The sequence below is a fragment of the Gigantopelta aegis genome, chromosome 8 (genome assembly GCF_016097555.1).
Source record: "Gigantopelta aegis isolate Gae_Host chromosome 8, Gae_host_genome, whole genome shotgun sequence".
In the NCBI taxonomy this organism is placed as follows: domain Eukaryota; kingdom Metazoa; phylum Mollusca; class Gastropoda; order Neomphalida; family Peltospiridae; genus Gigantopelta; species Gigantopelta aegis.
In genome coordinates, this window is record NC_054706.1 from 33,318,617 (window position 1) to 33,335,301 (window position 16,685).

At 34.0% G+C, this 16,685-nt stretch overlaps 2 protein-coding genes across 11 annotated transcripts in view; both read left to right on the forward strand.

Moving 5' to 3' along the window:
* Window positions 1–16,685, forward strand: part of LOC121379308 (solute carrier family 43 member 3-like) — a 340,851-nt gene that overhangs the window by 268,866 nt on the left and 55,300 nt on the right. The gene's annotated exons all lie outside the window — the stretch shown is intronic.
* LOC121379310 (calcium/calmodulin-dependent protein kinase type II subunit delta-like) overlaps window positions 1–16,685 on the forward strand; it is a 218,992-nt gene that overhangs the window by 160,917 nt on the left and 41,390 nt on the right. For 5 of the 8 annotated variants that reach the window (XM_041507866.1, XM_041507869.1, XM_041507872.1 and 2 more), the window contains one exon: window positions 1,574–1,582. The exons of the other annotated variants lie outside the window; for them this stretch is intronic. In XM_041507866.1, coding sequence (XP_041363800.1) covers window positions 1,574–1,582 — 9 coding nt within the window. The remainder of the gene's footprint in view (window positions 1–1,573; window positions 1,583–16,685) is intronic. 8 annotated transcript variants of the gene reach the window in all.

The following is a 16,685-nucleotide window of genomic DNA, read 5'->3' on the forward strand; positions in this document are numbered from 1 at the left end:
AATTGTCACTTAATAAAAGTTGTCATAACCTATATAGGTCACCAGGTTTTATATGACTATGAGTTAACTGGCGCACATGCTTACTTCAGTTCCTGATGTCTTATTAAGATACAAAGTTAGGTTAGTGTTCAGACAGATGTGTAGTTGAGTTATTGTGTTGTTGCGAAGTATTAAGTGATAGTTGCTAAATATGTTTAATGAAAGAGTGATGAAACTAAACTATTAGCGATGGTTGGATTTGATGGTAGGTGGCGAGTTGGTTATAAATACTTTGTAATTTCAAGCAACAAAATTTGGTTTATGTTGTTCATGCTCAGTAAATGCCATCATATGTTCAGTTGTGTATATATGTGGTTTATTTGATCTTTGATAGGATGTTGTTTGTTTTGTGTGGTATGGGATGTCCTTGTATTGTTTAACTTAAAACAACAAATTTCTCTCTCTCTCTCTCTCTCTCTCTCTCTCTCTCTCTCTCTCTCTCTCTCTCTCTCTCTCTCTCTCTCTCTCTCTCTCTCTCTCTCTCTCTCTCTCTCTCTCTCTCTCTCTCACACACACACACACACACACACACACACACCACACCACACCACACCACACCACACCACACCACACAACACAACACAACACAACACAACACAACACAACACAACACAACACAACATACATACATACAATACTATAGTTTTTTAATTATGCATCATTTAACTAAACCATAAGTAGCCCATGTGGCTGCAGCAGGTTTTTCCTCTAATTGTGTAGATTAGGTGTCAAAACTACAATATGATGGACACCTAACAGCAGCTGAATAGACAGTGCTAGGGCATCACATTTCAATAGAATAGTAATTGAAGTTGGGTTTGTTTATTTCTTGTTGTATATTTCTCTATGTGATAATTACATGTTTCACACACCACACAATGTAACTGAAAATGGACTATTCTGGTTAGTAATCATTCTAAAAAAAATTATGCTCCAGAAATGTTAAACTTGAATATTGTAAAAGAATTTATTAAAATATACTCACAGAAAACAATTCTTGTACATGTATTGTACACAGTATACTGTTTAGCAATAATGAAGGAAAAAATGAAATAATTTTCAAGAAATTACTTTTGGCCATTTTTAAACAGTTTATTGAGGTCATCATCTTTGTCAAATTTCAACCATTTACAAACTTTGCACTTTATTTGAGTCCTTTTATTTGGTTCTTAGAAACTTTATTTCAATTGATGTTAAAAAAAATAGATAATTAATGGTTCTCTTCCAGTATAGCCAATATTTATTTTCATTTGAAACAAAAGGGTATTAAGTTTTACCTGTGATGGCATTAACAATTTTTTTCTTCCAATATTTTAAAATTTATATATTTACATCCTGGAATAGTCCACCAATGTTGTGCCATTGTTGAACACACTAAATGTCACCTAAGTTTTCTATATTGAATTGTAACCTCTATCTATGTGGAGTATGCCACACTAAGCTTCTCTGTATGTTATTGGGCAGCATGAATGGACTGTGCAGTCGATAATGTGTTATCTATTGTTTTTTCTTGTGCCGTCTGTGTTCCCTATAGTAAACAAAGGTAAGTCTATCAAAGTCTATTCTATGCATGTGCATACTTCATCACATCACATGCATGTGCAAGGATACATCTAACAACCTTGTTGATGATTCTCTTGTGATAAACTCATGAAATCATGTTCATTGTGTCATTTGCTTGTTCATTGTAATGATGATGTTGTGGTGTTTATGTGACCCTGAATGTTAAACGGGTTCCACTTTGGAACTTAAACCAGTATTAGTTTTTTTGGAACTGAAACTGGTATTGGTTCTGCTATGGAATTGAAACTGGTATTGGTTCTGCTATGGAATTGAAACTGATGTTGGTTCTTTGGAACTGAAACTGATGTTGGTTCTTCTCTGGAACTGAAACTGGTATTGGTTCTTCTTTGGAACTAAAACTGGTATTTGTTCTTTGGAACTGAAACTGGTATTGGTTCTTCTTTGGAACTAAAACTGGTATTGGTTCTTTTCCTGAACTGAAACTGGTTCTTCTTTTGAAACTGAAAGTGATTCTTTTGTGGAACTGAAGCTGGTATTGGTCTGTTTGGAATTGAAATTGGTTGCTGTTTAAAGACAAAGTTTTATTACCATCCAAATTCAAAATGACTAACTTCTGATTGTTCCACTTTCCTTCTGGTTTTAGGGACCATTCAACAATTACATAACTCATTTCTATACCTGCCTCCCCCATGTAACATTTTGTAATGCTAAGGAGTTCTTCCTCTAAAATTATACATGTGATGTTCACTAGTATCACCCTACCCTGATTCCTCTATAATCTGTCGTAATGTTACAACTGGACCAATATTGTAAGATTTTCTATTTGTGTTTTTACTTGTTAATAAATTCTAGATACCTGTTAAAGAACAAATTGACAATAACTGCTACTTTTTTACTTCATAAATAAAATTGAGACAATTGCTTTGAAAACATTAATGTAATTCTTGACACACACACACACACACACACACACACACCTCATTACTCCCTATAACATTTTGTAAGGAATCTCATGATGGCCCTCCCCCAACAGAGTGTTATGTAATTACTGAATGGCCTCTTAAAAGTTACTGATGACATTTAATGATCACAAAGTTTTGTGGATTAATGTTTACACGACATTATGGATTAACACATCAAATATCGAGAGGTTTTATGACAAAATAAGTTTGTGAACTAACCCCAACACTCAGTTTTACAAATTAATGCCAATGCAGTTTTTTTATCTACTGTGCACACAGTTTTGCAATTTAATGCCCATACAATTTTATAAATGAATGTTAACAGTTTTGAAAATTAATGCCCAGTTTTTGTGAATTAATACTGACAGTTTGTGAATTAATACCGACAGTTTGTGAATTAATGTCCACATTTTTTGGCATTAATAATAACACATTTTTGTGAATTAATGCTCACACATATTTTCTTTTCTAATTAATGCTCATGTCTTTATCAATAGTCTTGTTCAGCTTACTGTGCTAGCACAACAACAATGCTATACGACCCTGAGTCATATCCTCGGTGTCATATAGCATTGTTGTACTAGCACTAGGTAAGCATTAATAATAATAAAAATTAGAAGAAAAAAATCTAATTAAAGCCAACTCAAATATTAAAATTAATTAATACATATACAAATAATTTAGGCCCAAATAGTTGTGTAATTGAATGTCAAAATTTTAGTATAAGAATGGATTGTGGAGATATCCCAAGGAAGCAAGCTTAAAAACATAGCATTGGTAAAGGTATGAGGAACTTAAGTTATTTAAATGCCACATAAACAAATAAACATTTAATGATTACTTCCAGTTGTATATAATTGACCTAGCCTCCAATCTAGCAGACAAATATTTTAATGCAGTCCATTGGTTTGATATGGTCATAGCGATTTACATGTCAGTGTTTTAAATCAGTTTAATACCATCCAGTGGTTTAATATCATCCAGGGGTTTAATACCATCCAGTGGTTTAATACCATCCAGTGATTTAGTACCATCCAGTGGTTTAATACCATCCAGGGGTTTAATATCATCCAGTGGTTCAATACCATCCAGTGGTGTTAATACCATCCAGTGGTGTTAATACCATCCCAGTGGTTTAATATCATCCAGTGGTTTAATACCATCCAGTGGTTTAATACCATCCAGTGGTTCAATACTAGTACTATTGCTAATACTAGTAATACTGCAACTAAAACTACATGTAGTATACTACTGTTGCAATTGAAAGTTGAAAACACTGAATAGCCGATGTCTTTTTTGGGGGGTGTCATTAAAAATTCACTTATTTATTTTGAATCATTTTGAAAGTTGAAAAGTAATGAATAATATGTGATACTGCATGATTTTATTACAAAATTAATTTTTATATGTATGTCTGAATTGCTCATTTTTGTATGTGACCGTCTCAAATTTTAATTAGCAAGAGATTGCGATTTTAAACTGATGACTTGGTTACTGTGGTGGTAATAAGTGGGTCAGCTGATAATAAAATGTGATATGTTTCATGTGATATTTCAGGAAAGTGTGTGTTGTTTTTGTTATAACTCAGATTTTAATATTAGATCGATTCTTGTGTTAATGATTTTTTGATGCAGTTATCTACTCTACTTTATATTGCACCTTGATAATAACATATTTTATGCCTCTCCCACTCACTTGTCCACCCACCAACTGTTGTCAAGAACAGATAATTGCATTTTGAATAATGACATTCATTTTTTAAAATTGTTTTATAATGAAATTAACAGCATGCAGTTGTTACCTTTAGAAATAAATTATTTTAAGCAACTTTTAGTCCAAGAACAGTAACATTTGATTCAAAATGAAATTCTTTTATTTTTTGATATAATATTAATTGATATTAAAAATAATGTTTAAATTAATTTTTTTATGAAATATCATCAATACATGTTTTTGTATCATTGCCATATGGAAATACATGTATTTTTATTTTTTTATTTAACATTTCTAGTAACTAAAAACAATGTCATTGAGGAGATTATTACACTCATAACAATATCTTATCTTTACAAAACCTCTTCATTTCCAAAACGCGATATATGCCAATTTCCAGATGAAATTTTGAAGTTAGCAGTGAAAGTATAATGGGCTGTGATTAGCCAGACAGAGCAGAAAAATGTCCACTACACTGGATTATGCACTTCACAGTAAACCAAATAGCCACAGTGGGGACCATTCAAATAGTTCACAAATGTTAGTTTTGCTTGCTGTTACTGAACATAGGGCCACATTTAGTACAACTCAGCAACACAATAAAAATGTCTGTCAAAATGTAATATATATAATTTTTGAAAAAATATAATAATAAAACTACTACCAACAGTTCAGTTATTTAATAATTAAATGTTTCGGCATATTGCCTTTTTCAAATTAACAATAAGATATATATATACTTGAACACATTGAACAGGATGTTGAAACTGTGCTTCGTGTGATTTATGTTGCATTATCTTGCAATGTTTTTTTTCAAATTGAAGTAAATGAATATACAGGGGCCTAGCTTGGGATTTTCAGGTGGTACACAGACTATTTCGACGATGGAATAAAATGCTATTGGCTGAGCATACACTCATTTACGTCATATAAAAAAAAAAATATATTTGTAATCTCAGGTGGTACGCAGCTGTGTACCTGCGTATATGGAAGCTATGCCCCTGGATATATATATAGCATTTTAAAAATGAACATTTCAATTCTAGGTTCATACTAGAATCATTGTAGGCACTGACCCTACCTAGTTACTGGGCAGTGTTAAATAATTTGGCTGTTAGAGCTTTTTACTGTTTAGTAACCGATTACTTATAATTGTTTAAATCATTGCTGTCTAGTGCTTTGACCGTGAACAGCCAACACATGTTTTATAATGCTGGTTGTTTTTAAACATTTCTTTCTTCATATCTGGTGCTTAAGAAAGTAAGTGTAAAGTTCACTCTTAGTCAAGAATAAAACCTATGACCATATCTTGTGCTTATGGAGCATGCATCTAGATTAATACTCAGACTTAATCCACAGTTTTAATATGTTCAAAATCTGCGTGCAGTTTAAGACCAGATTAAGTTTAGTGTTGAATAGAGACCTTTTATTGAACATCATCACAGTGCTGGTGATGATGACATCACAATACAGATAAGCAGTACACCACTTTCCACCAGCATTGATGAGGCTTTGAATAAACTATTGGAAGCATCGCTTTACTGAATTGTATTTCGTTCAGTATAGGACAAGGACAATGTTAAAGTTTAAAGGAGATATTAGAAATTTGGAGAAGTCTTTAATTGCATTCTTAACTTACTTAGATTATGGAGAATCATTTCAGATATTACATTATTGATACCATATACATTCACATGCTATATAGGACAAGGACAATGTTAAAGTTTAAAGGAGATATTAGAAATTAGGGGAAGTCTTTAATTACACCCTTAACTTAACTAGATTATGGAGAACCATTTCAGATATTACATTATTGATACCATATACATTCACATGCTATATAGGACAAGGACAATGTTAAAGTTTAAAGGAGATATTAGAAATTAGGGGAAGTCTTTAATTACACCCTTAACTTAACTAGATTATGGAGAACCATTTCAGATATTACATTATTGATACCATATACATTCACATGCTGTATTGGACAAGGACAATGTTAAAGTTTAAAGGAGATATTAGAAATTAGGGGAAGTCTTTAATTACACCCTTAACTTAACTAGATTATGGAGAACCATTTCAGATATTACATTATTGATACCATATACATTCACATGCTATATAGGACAAGGACAATGTTAACGTTTAAAGGAGATATTAGAAATTAGGGGAAGTCTTTAATTACACCCTTAACTTAACTAGATTATGGAGAACCATTTCAGATATTACATTATTGATACCATATACATTCACATGCTATATAGGACAAGGACAATGTTAAAGTTTAAAGGAGATATTAGAAATTAGGGGAAGTCTTTAATTACACCCTTAACTTAACTAGATTATGGAGAACCATTTCAGATATTACATTATTGATACCATATACATTCACATGCTATATAGGACAAGGACAATGTTAAAGTTTAAAGGAGATATTAGAAATTAGGGGAAGTCTTTAATTACACCCTTAACTTAACTAGATTATGGAGAACAATTTCAGATATTACATTATTGATACCATATACATTCACATGCTGAGGGAAGATGAAAATCACTCTCCCTGAATTAGATCCAGGTGAGTAATGGGGAATGAGAGTGATAGCTGCCCTTAAATGACGAGGTATGAGATGTATATGTTCTTTTAAATAAATACTATGAAGTGACTGTTCAGCCACTCTTCATAAAATAAGGTAACTTAAAAATCGTATACAGGATGAGTGCTGGGCAACCATAGTATAACAGTCTTGGTAATAGTGGTTAGTAGCAAAGTGGAAGCATTAATCAGTCATGCTTTGGATCAATGGCAGAATTTGATAGCATGGTCAAATTACTAAGATGATCTTCAGGTATCTCAACACTACTGGTTTTTATATAGCAAGCCTACAAACATTAGGTTACCTGTATGTAGCAATTAAACATGAAAACCTTTCTACCTCAGATGGTGAGAGTATAGCCCTGTAATGTCATTCTAATGAAAAAACCAGCTTCACCATTTGGAATTTAAAATCATATCACTCTTTACTATGAGGTGTCCAAACATGGAAGCAACTCTAAATAAATCTCAGTATATGGGCAACATACTACATGGTATAGCATTCAGTTTTATATGAAGAATCCACCCTGTTTTAACACCATAATTATGGTAGTTGTCTCCCCCCTCCCCCTTTCACTATGGCATAACTTAGCAGTCAAATCAGTTCTGATCCCAAGAAAATAAAATAAAGAAAAGGGGCATTATTTTCACTACAACAAAATTTGTGACCTATATGCCACCGATTGACTGAAATAGTGATGTGATCCCTGAATATGTCAGAATTACCAAATGTTTGACATCTAGTAACCAGTGATTAATAATCAGTGTGTTCTAGTGGTGTCTTTAAACAAAACAAACTCTTTTGTTTCTTACAGCAGCCTCTGTATATACAATATGTTTTTAATTATCTTGATGTTTGTAGTAGTTCAGACTTCATTTTATTTACCAACTTGTTTTGTTGGGGATTTTTGGTGGGAGGGTACATATAAAATTAACATTAGTACAACCATAAACATATGAAATATAAAGATACCAATATTTTAAACAAGAAAATGTACTTAATATATAATTTCAGTTCTTAAAAATGCTCTAATAATTTAGTTTACAGTGGCAGCAAACCAGAACAGTGGCATTATAGGTACATTCTCAATGTTGAAAGTGTCATAGTCTACCATTTTTACAAATATTTGTGTTAAATAAAATTACAAATTAGACAGTGGTTTCCTTGAGAATTAATCCATCGCAAAACATATAAAGTTCATAGAAAATATTTGTCACTTATCGATTAAAAAAGCAGTCAGGTCTTTGTCAGTATGGAGATGCAATCGGGCCATAGTGTTTCAAATTTCATGGGACACACTTTTTCGGTTCCATGCCTTATGAAACTGTTTTATTATATATATATTATTTTTGTTGAATCATCATACTCAATATAATAATCATGGGAAATTGCGGTTCTGTGATTTTACTGACAAGCTACTGGAAATCATCATTTCCGTGAAATTCAAAGCCTTGTGCAATTCAGGTTCAACCTGTGACATCGGGTGTTGACATGTCTGTCATCTATTATTTATTTTTACAGTAATATAAGTTTACAACATTAATTGAATATAATTGGGGTAGGGAGCATGTAATTCAAGTTATAATCTTTACAGTTGAAGTAAAATAAACAAAAACAATGGGTCATTTTGCAACTTTGAGATTACCCCTTTACATAATATAACATATAATTCATGATGCCAATATGTATGCATGTATATTGTACATGTATATGTAGATATAAAAGTTAAAACAGATTACAAGTATTCGTACATGTATAACAAATACGGAAGTTATTATTCAGATAGTGATTATACAAAAACTATGATCTGATGGCAATTCACTGATTTGGTAATTTCGTGCCTAGGTAACGTGCATCATGCTGCTGACAATAGCACTAAGGTGGCCGCAGGTATGTTGTGTGTAATGTGTGTGTGTTTTGCCAGTGGGTGTGGCTTGCCAGTGGGCGTGGCTTGCCATATTCAGTGTTTCCACCTCTGTGACCCAAAGCTTTACCTGTCTAATGTTGTGCACTATAAAACTGTGACATAGAGCCAACAGCAAGCCAAGTAGACTGTTTCAGACTACCAGTATATTAAAGTGACAGTCTTGAGTTTGCTGCTATAGTAATAATGCTTTCAACTAGCAGTGTGTGTGTATTAACCTTTAGAATTATTGAATTAATTTTTGACAATAACTTTGTTGAAGGGGTGCTTTATTATAACATTTTCTGAAACATTTTCATTTAGAAAGTTTATACAAATAAATATAAAGTAATGCTCATATCTTTTTTTAAGAGCAGTTAATGTTGTTTAAAATTACATTATAAAATGAATAAACTCAGGCACATTTGTCACCACATGGCCAGTATTTGTGGCCAATATACCAAATCACTGTTTTTTGCTGATGACAATTTGTCTTGGAAACAAAATTACAATTCATATCCCAATATTTCATGATTTTTATTGTTGGAAAAACTGTCAAATTTATTATCAAATTAGCTGTCAAAATCGGCTATCAGTTCCTCAAGATGGACATGATGTTCCAAAAATACTGGCTGAAAACATTTTTTCAAGTCGAAATTCTCAGCTGTTCCTCACAGAAAAAGTAAAAAGTAAATAGCCATGATTTTTAATAAAGATATTTCCGATGCTGTTATTTATTTCTGTCATGTGCCAAACAGCAGGAAATATGAATAGGTGAATGTTTTGCATGCAGTATATCTCAACTACAGTATGCTAAGGTTAATGGCTACAGTCACATCTTACATACATGTATATGTTTCTTCTTTAGAATATCAGTACATCGTTCTGTATGTTCAGTGTATTTTTGATCTTTAAAATGTTCATAGTAGTCCAGTCAAAATAAGGTTTGACCAAGAACAGATTGCAACAGAAATGATTTTTATTGCAACTGTACCCTGAACCCTCCTTTGAACAACATATCAAAAATGTACATTGATGTAGGTGGGGAAAATATGCTAATTTGCAGAATTTCAAAATGGCCCCCATTACTCATATATGCAAACACAATGGTAAACTATAGTAGTTCAAACTTCATTTTATTTCTGAATTTAAAAAATGTTATATATTTTGTCATTAAAAGGGCCCTATTGTTTGGAAAAGAAACAATCGCAGCAAACTTGGAACTTTCTCTGTCATAGTAAAATTATTTAAAAAGATTATCCTGAGTTATCTGTTGTTATACAAGTTTTCAAATAAAGCACTTTTTAAGAACTAAAATTACATATTAAATATGTTTTCTTGTTTAGAATAATGGTGTCTGTATATACAATGTCTTTCTTGTTACTCATCACAAACCGTATTTTACCTCTAAACTAGTTTGTACTGGAAATAATGAGAAATTAGTAAGTAAAATGAAATTTGAGTCACAACAAACATTAGGATATGTTGGATATACAGACACTGATAAACATTAAAATGTACAGTGAAACCTATTAAAACTGGACCCTCTGTAGACCAGAATTCCTGCAAAACTGGACATTTTGCACAGTCCTTTTTTTTAAATCAGTATAGAACTCAACCTCTCTAAACCGGATACCTCTTAAACCAGACATTTTACTTGGTACCGAGGGTATCCGGTTTAGCAGGGTTGTCACTGTATTTAATATGTAATTCTAGTCTCTAAAAAGGCTCTGTTAGTCTGAAACATCTTACAACAGCAGCAAACACTGGACAGTGTCTTTAAGAAAAAAATAAATGTATTTTGGTAATAGTCGGACATACAGGTGTAAAACGACCACCTAAAAGAGTATTGTTTAGTGGTCTCCCTATACAAATAGCTGGTTTATGCAGGTCACTTTGCACTGTGTTACGATACATTGTTTGCGGCAATAGTAAAATGACCTCTTAAAGCGATATACCCTAGTTTTTAAAATCGCACGTTTGTCTTAAGAAGTAATGGTTAATGAGACATGCTTTAGTTATTTGTGATGGTATTTCCCTGTTTAAAACACCACAGACTTTAGCTTCTCTCTGTTATAACCTTATCCAAATATGTGTTGCAGGTTTGTAGATTAATTAAACTTAATGTCCATTTTTACGGGCTGACATTTTACACTTATACATGTATGCTCGTAGATTCCCAGGGGCGGCATGTATTCCAGTGGTAAAGCACTCGTTTTATGCATGGTCGGTCTGGGATTGAGGCCTGTCGGTGGGCCTATTGGGCTGTTTCTTACTCCAGCCAGAATGTCATGACTGGTATATCAAAGGCTGTTGTATGTACTATCCTGTCTATGGCATGGTGCATATGGCCTCAGACCACAATTAATTTCGCTATATGTTTCTATATAGCCTTAGTGGCTATAAATTTTTTTATTAATATCAGCAGGCCCGTGAAGTTTTGTATGTACCTTTGCCTGCATGGGGGACACATACCCTGAAAAGGACAACCCCTGTTGTCCAGCTCTTTCTTCCAGCATATTGGTTTAAACAGACACACCCTCTAAACCAGGCCGGAGTACACCCATTTTACACAAAAAGCACTACTTTTGCATGGGCCAGAATTACCACAAACAAGTCTTCAATGTCAACAAGTTACACATGTTTACAAACTACATGCTATCCCCTGTCACTTCAGTCAAACAGTTGCCACTTCATAGCTGTCTGCCATGAAATAATCAGTCAAACAGCAGACTACTTGCGCGGTGAAACTTCCGGATTTTGGACAACCAAATGGGAAGATAACTGTAATCTGAGGCCTATCAGTCCATTTTTTCCCCTAAAAACTGGCCCACACTAATGCATTCCAATGATATACATATTAAAGCAATGCTCGGTAAGTATCGGTATGTCACCTTTAAACTGAGAGTATACAGAGGCTGTGTTAAAACACCTACCACAGTGCCTTGCTATGGCCAATTTTAGCAATGGAAACTTGAGGGACACCAACTTCAAAATGTAATAACTTTATCAAATTTTGGAATTTCTTCATACAATGAGCAGCTATTTTTTCTTCTACATATGTTCTATCTGCACAGTGTTGTCTTGGAAAGATTTTGAAATATTTAAAGGAAAAAAAATCAATCATTAGATTTTACTTCATTTTTAATTAAATATTAAACTTAAATTTAAATTTTTGAGAAACAAAAAAATCTAAAACTGTAAAATTTTGCATTTTAGATATGATAAGTGGAGGCTTAGTAAAGATATGGTGACTGAATTCATGATACATTATTAGAAATGTGTCAGAGGGATGGTGAAAGTCACAAAATTGGGGCCATTTGCAACAAATGTTTACACACTAATTTCAGGGAAAATTAGACATGATAGGCCTCATATTCAATTTTGACCTGCTGTATTTACTTAATCTACTTCATTTACTGTATTAGACATGTAGCCACTTTGTAAAAGGCAAAACAGTCCATATAAATGCATATTAATATGAATATGCCCTACAGATATTACTTAGGTATACACCATAATATTTTTTTTGTTGACGACAACTTTGAAAATGAAGATTTTGTCACAAAATGCTGATATAAATCCTACCAAGAGGTACTTGCACCATATTTTTCAGTTTCCAGTGATAACTGTTAACAAGTGTAGTCATGTGCCAGTGTCTGGGATACCTCAGTGTAGTATTTCTTGATTGGAAGGATGTTTGTAGTAATGACCACTGAATATGCATTATGGATTATTTTGCCATATGTATTACAAGCCAAATGTTAACCTTTTTGGCACATTTTCTGCAATAAACTTGACAAGTATACCAGCATCTGGTTACTGAACACAATAAATACATTCAGACAGCATAGAATATTAGCCTATTAGATTTTCTAAGGATAAAAGACCATTTTTGAAAAATGACTGAAGTGTGTAATTTACATAAATGTAGGTGAAATGTATTATTAGAGTACTTAATCTTGTTAAAAACTGTATACTATTTATTTAAAGTGTTTAATTACATTTAGTAGTGATATATTCATTATATTTAGATCTTCTGTCCAATTGCAATAATTGAGAAACTCCTTAAAATTCAATATGTAAAAAAAATTAAAATCTCAATATTGACTAACAAAATCCAACTTTTGCTCTTTTTTACCAAATTATTAGCTCAAAACTGTTAAAAAATATTGCAACAACCTGTAGTAACATCAGAGGTCATCTTATGCTATTTTGGAGGATACTGAAATTTAAAAGTTGAAAATTTTAATTTTAATTTTTAATAAATTCAAAAAAAATGTTTTTTAATTTAATAAAATATTTAGAAAATAAATAAATTAGTTTTCATATTCCTTGTGGTATGCACAATCAGTCTGTGTAATTTCACCTCTCTGGTTATAATACTTTCATCAGAATCAAGCATTTAACCGGTGTAATGTGTGAACTATATCAGGCCTCAGACCACAATTAATTTCGCTATATGTTTCTATATAGCCTTAGTGGCTATAACATTTTTATTAATATCAGCAGGCCCGTGAAGTTTTGTATGTACCTTTGCCTGCATGGGGGACACATTCCCTGAAAAGGACAACCCCTGTTGTCCAGCTCTTTCTCCCAGCATATTGGTTTAAACAGACACACCCTCTAAACCAGGCCGGAGTACACCCATTTTACACAAAAAGCACTACTTTTGCATGGGCCGGAATTACCACAAACAAGTCTTCAATGTCGACAAGTTACACATGTTTACAAACTACATGCTATCCCCTGTCACTTCAGTCAAACAGTTGCCACTTCATAGCTGTCTGCCATGAAATAATCACAGTCAAACAGCAGACTACTTGCGCGGTGAAACTTCCGGATTTTGGACAACCAAATGGGAAGATAACTGTAATCTGAGGCCATATAAAAGATCCCTTGTTACTAATGGAAATATGTAGCGTGTTTCCTTTCTTAGACTATATGTCAAAATGATTAAATGTTAGACATCCAATAGCCAGTGATTAATAAATCAAGCGATTTCTAATAACAAATGCACTCAATACTTTCATGACGGTTTCTGTATCAATAATCCTATAAGAGACACATTTAACATCATTAAACTTTATTTGTCTGTGTATTTTGAGCTAGTTAGGTATACATGTCAGTTTGCAACCTTTGCCATTAGCTGATTGCTGCTTTTTTATTCAAAGAGCACTGAAGGAACTTGGAAATAATATTGATCTATTTGTCTGTCTAAATGACTGTGTCTGTTACAAAATGCTTTTACGTGCATCTAGTCATTTATTATTGAGGAATGGTACCCTATTTAGAAAGATGATTTTTATGTGAACATTATCATTTTGTCATTTGGATTTCATGATTTTTGGTCGTATTATCAAAGCATCCTTAATGTTCCCAAACTTTGATTGGGTTTTATTCGTATCTCAACTAGTCCTTCATGACTGGTATATCAAAGGCCATCATATAATATATGCCATCATTTCAGTGGGGAAATTTGCATATAAAAGATCCCTTGCTGCTAATGGGGAACTGTATTTCAGAATTATCAAATATTTGATGTATCCATACGTCAATGATTGAAAAAAAAATAATGTGTTCTAGTGGCGGTGTTAAACAAAACAAACATTTTAATTTTACAATCTGGACAACAAAACCATCAGCATGTCCAAATTCAGATCTCTCTTTGCTCAAGTCTGTGTTATGACTGCTTCCATAAGAGGACTGCCACTCCACAGGACACTATATCCTTCCTTCTTTATAGGAGGACTGCCCCTTCTCATTACAATACACCCTTCCTACTCTGTAGTAGGACTGCCCCTTCTCATTACAATACACCCTTCCTACTCTATAGGAGGACTGCCCCTTCTCATTACAATACACCCTTCCTACTCTGTAGTAGGACTGCCCCTTCTCATTACAATACACCCTTCCTACTCTATAGGAGGACTGCCCCTTCTCATTACAATACACCATTCCTACTTTGAAGGAGGACTGCCCCTTCTCATTAGAATACACCCTTCCTACTCTATAGGAGGACTGCCCCTTCTCATTACAATGCACCCTTCCTACTTTGAAGGAGGACTGCCCCTTCTCATTACAATACACCCTTCCTACTCTGTAGGAGGACTGCCCCTTCTCATTACAATACACCCTTCCTACTCTGTAGGAGGACTGCCCCTTCTCATTACAATACACCCTTCCTACTTGTAGGAGGACTGCCCCTTCTCATTACAATACACCCTTCCTACTTTGAAGGAGGACTGCCCCTTCTCATTACAATACACCCTTCCTACTTTGAAGGAGGACTGCCCCTTCTCATTACAATGCACCCTTCCTACTTTGAAGGAGGACTGCCCCTTCTCATTACAATACACCCTTCCTACTCTGTAGGAGGACTGCCCCTTCTCATTACAATGCACCCTTCCTACTCTATAGGAGGACTGCCCCTTCTCATTACAATACACCCTTCCTACTCTGTAGGAGGACTGCCCCTTCTCATTACAATACACCCTTCCTACTCTGTAGGAGGACTGCCCCTTCTCATTACAATGCACCCTTCCTACTTGTAGGACTGCTATTTCCCAATACATTACATCCTTTCTACTTTGTAGGACTGCTATTTCCCAATACATTACATCCTTTCTACTGTGTAGGACTGCTATTTCCCAATACATTACATCCTTTCTACTTTGTAGGACTGCTATTTCCCAATATATTACATCCTTTCTACTTTGTAGGACTGCTATTTCCCAATACATTACATCCTTTCTACTTGTAGGACTGCTATTTCCCAATACATTACATCCTTTCTACTTTGTAGGACTGCTATTTCCCAATACATTACATCCTTGCTACTTGTAGGACTGCTATTCCCCAATACATTACATCCTTGCTACTTGTAGGACTGCTATTTCCCAATACATTACACCCTTCCTACTTTGTAGGACTGCTATTTCCCAATACATTACATCCTTCCTACTTGTAGGACTGCTATTTCCCAATACATTACACCCTTCCTACTTTGTAGGACTGCTATTTTCCAATACATTACACCCTTCCTACTTTGTAGGACTGCTATTTTCCAATACATTACACCCTTCCTACTTTGTAGGACTGCTATTTCCCAATACATTACATCCTTCCTACTTTGTAGGACTGCTATTTCCCAATACATTACACCCTTCCTACTTGTAGGACTGCTATTTTCCAATACATTACACCCTTCCTACTTGTAGGACTGCTATTTCCCAATACATTACACCCTTCCTACTTTGTAGGACTGCTATTTCCCAATACATTACATCCTTGCTACTTGTAGGACTGCTATTTTCCAATACATTACACCCTTCCTACTTTGTAGGACTGCTATTTTCCAATACATTACACCCTTCCTACTTGTAGGACTGCTATTTCCCAATACATTACACCCTTCCTACTTTGTAGGACTGCTATTTTCCAATACATTACACCCTTCCTACTTTGTAGGACTGCTATTTCCCAATACATTACACCCTTCCTACTTGTAGGACTGCTATTTCCCAATACATTACACCCTTCCTACTTTGTAGGACTGCTATTTTCCAATACATTACACCCTTCCTACTTTGTAGGACTGCTATTTTCCAATACATTACACCCTTCCTACTTTGTAGGACTGCTATTTCCCAATACATTACACCCTTCCTACTTGTAGGACTGCTATTTCCCAATACATTACATCCTTCCTACTTTGTAGGACTGCTATTTCCCAATACATTACACCCTTCCTACTTTGTAGGACTGCTATTTCCCAATACATTACACCCTTCCTACTTTGTAGGACTGCTATTTCCCAATACATTACACCCTTCCTACTGGTAGGACTGCTATTTCCCAATACATTACACCCTTCCTACTTTTAGGACTGCTATTTCCCAATACATTACACCCTTCCTACTTTGTAGGACTGCTATTTCCCAATACATTACA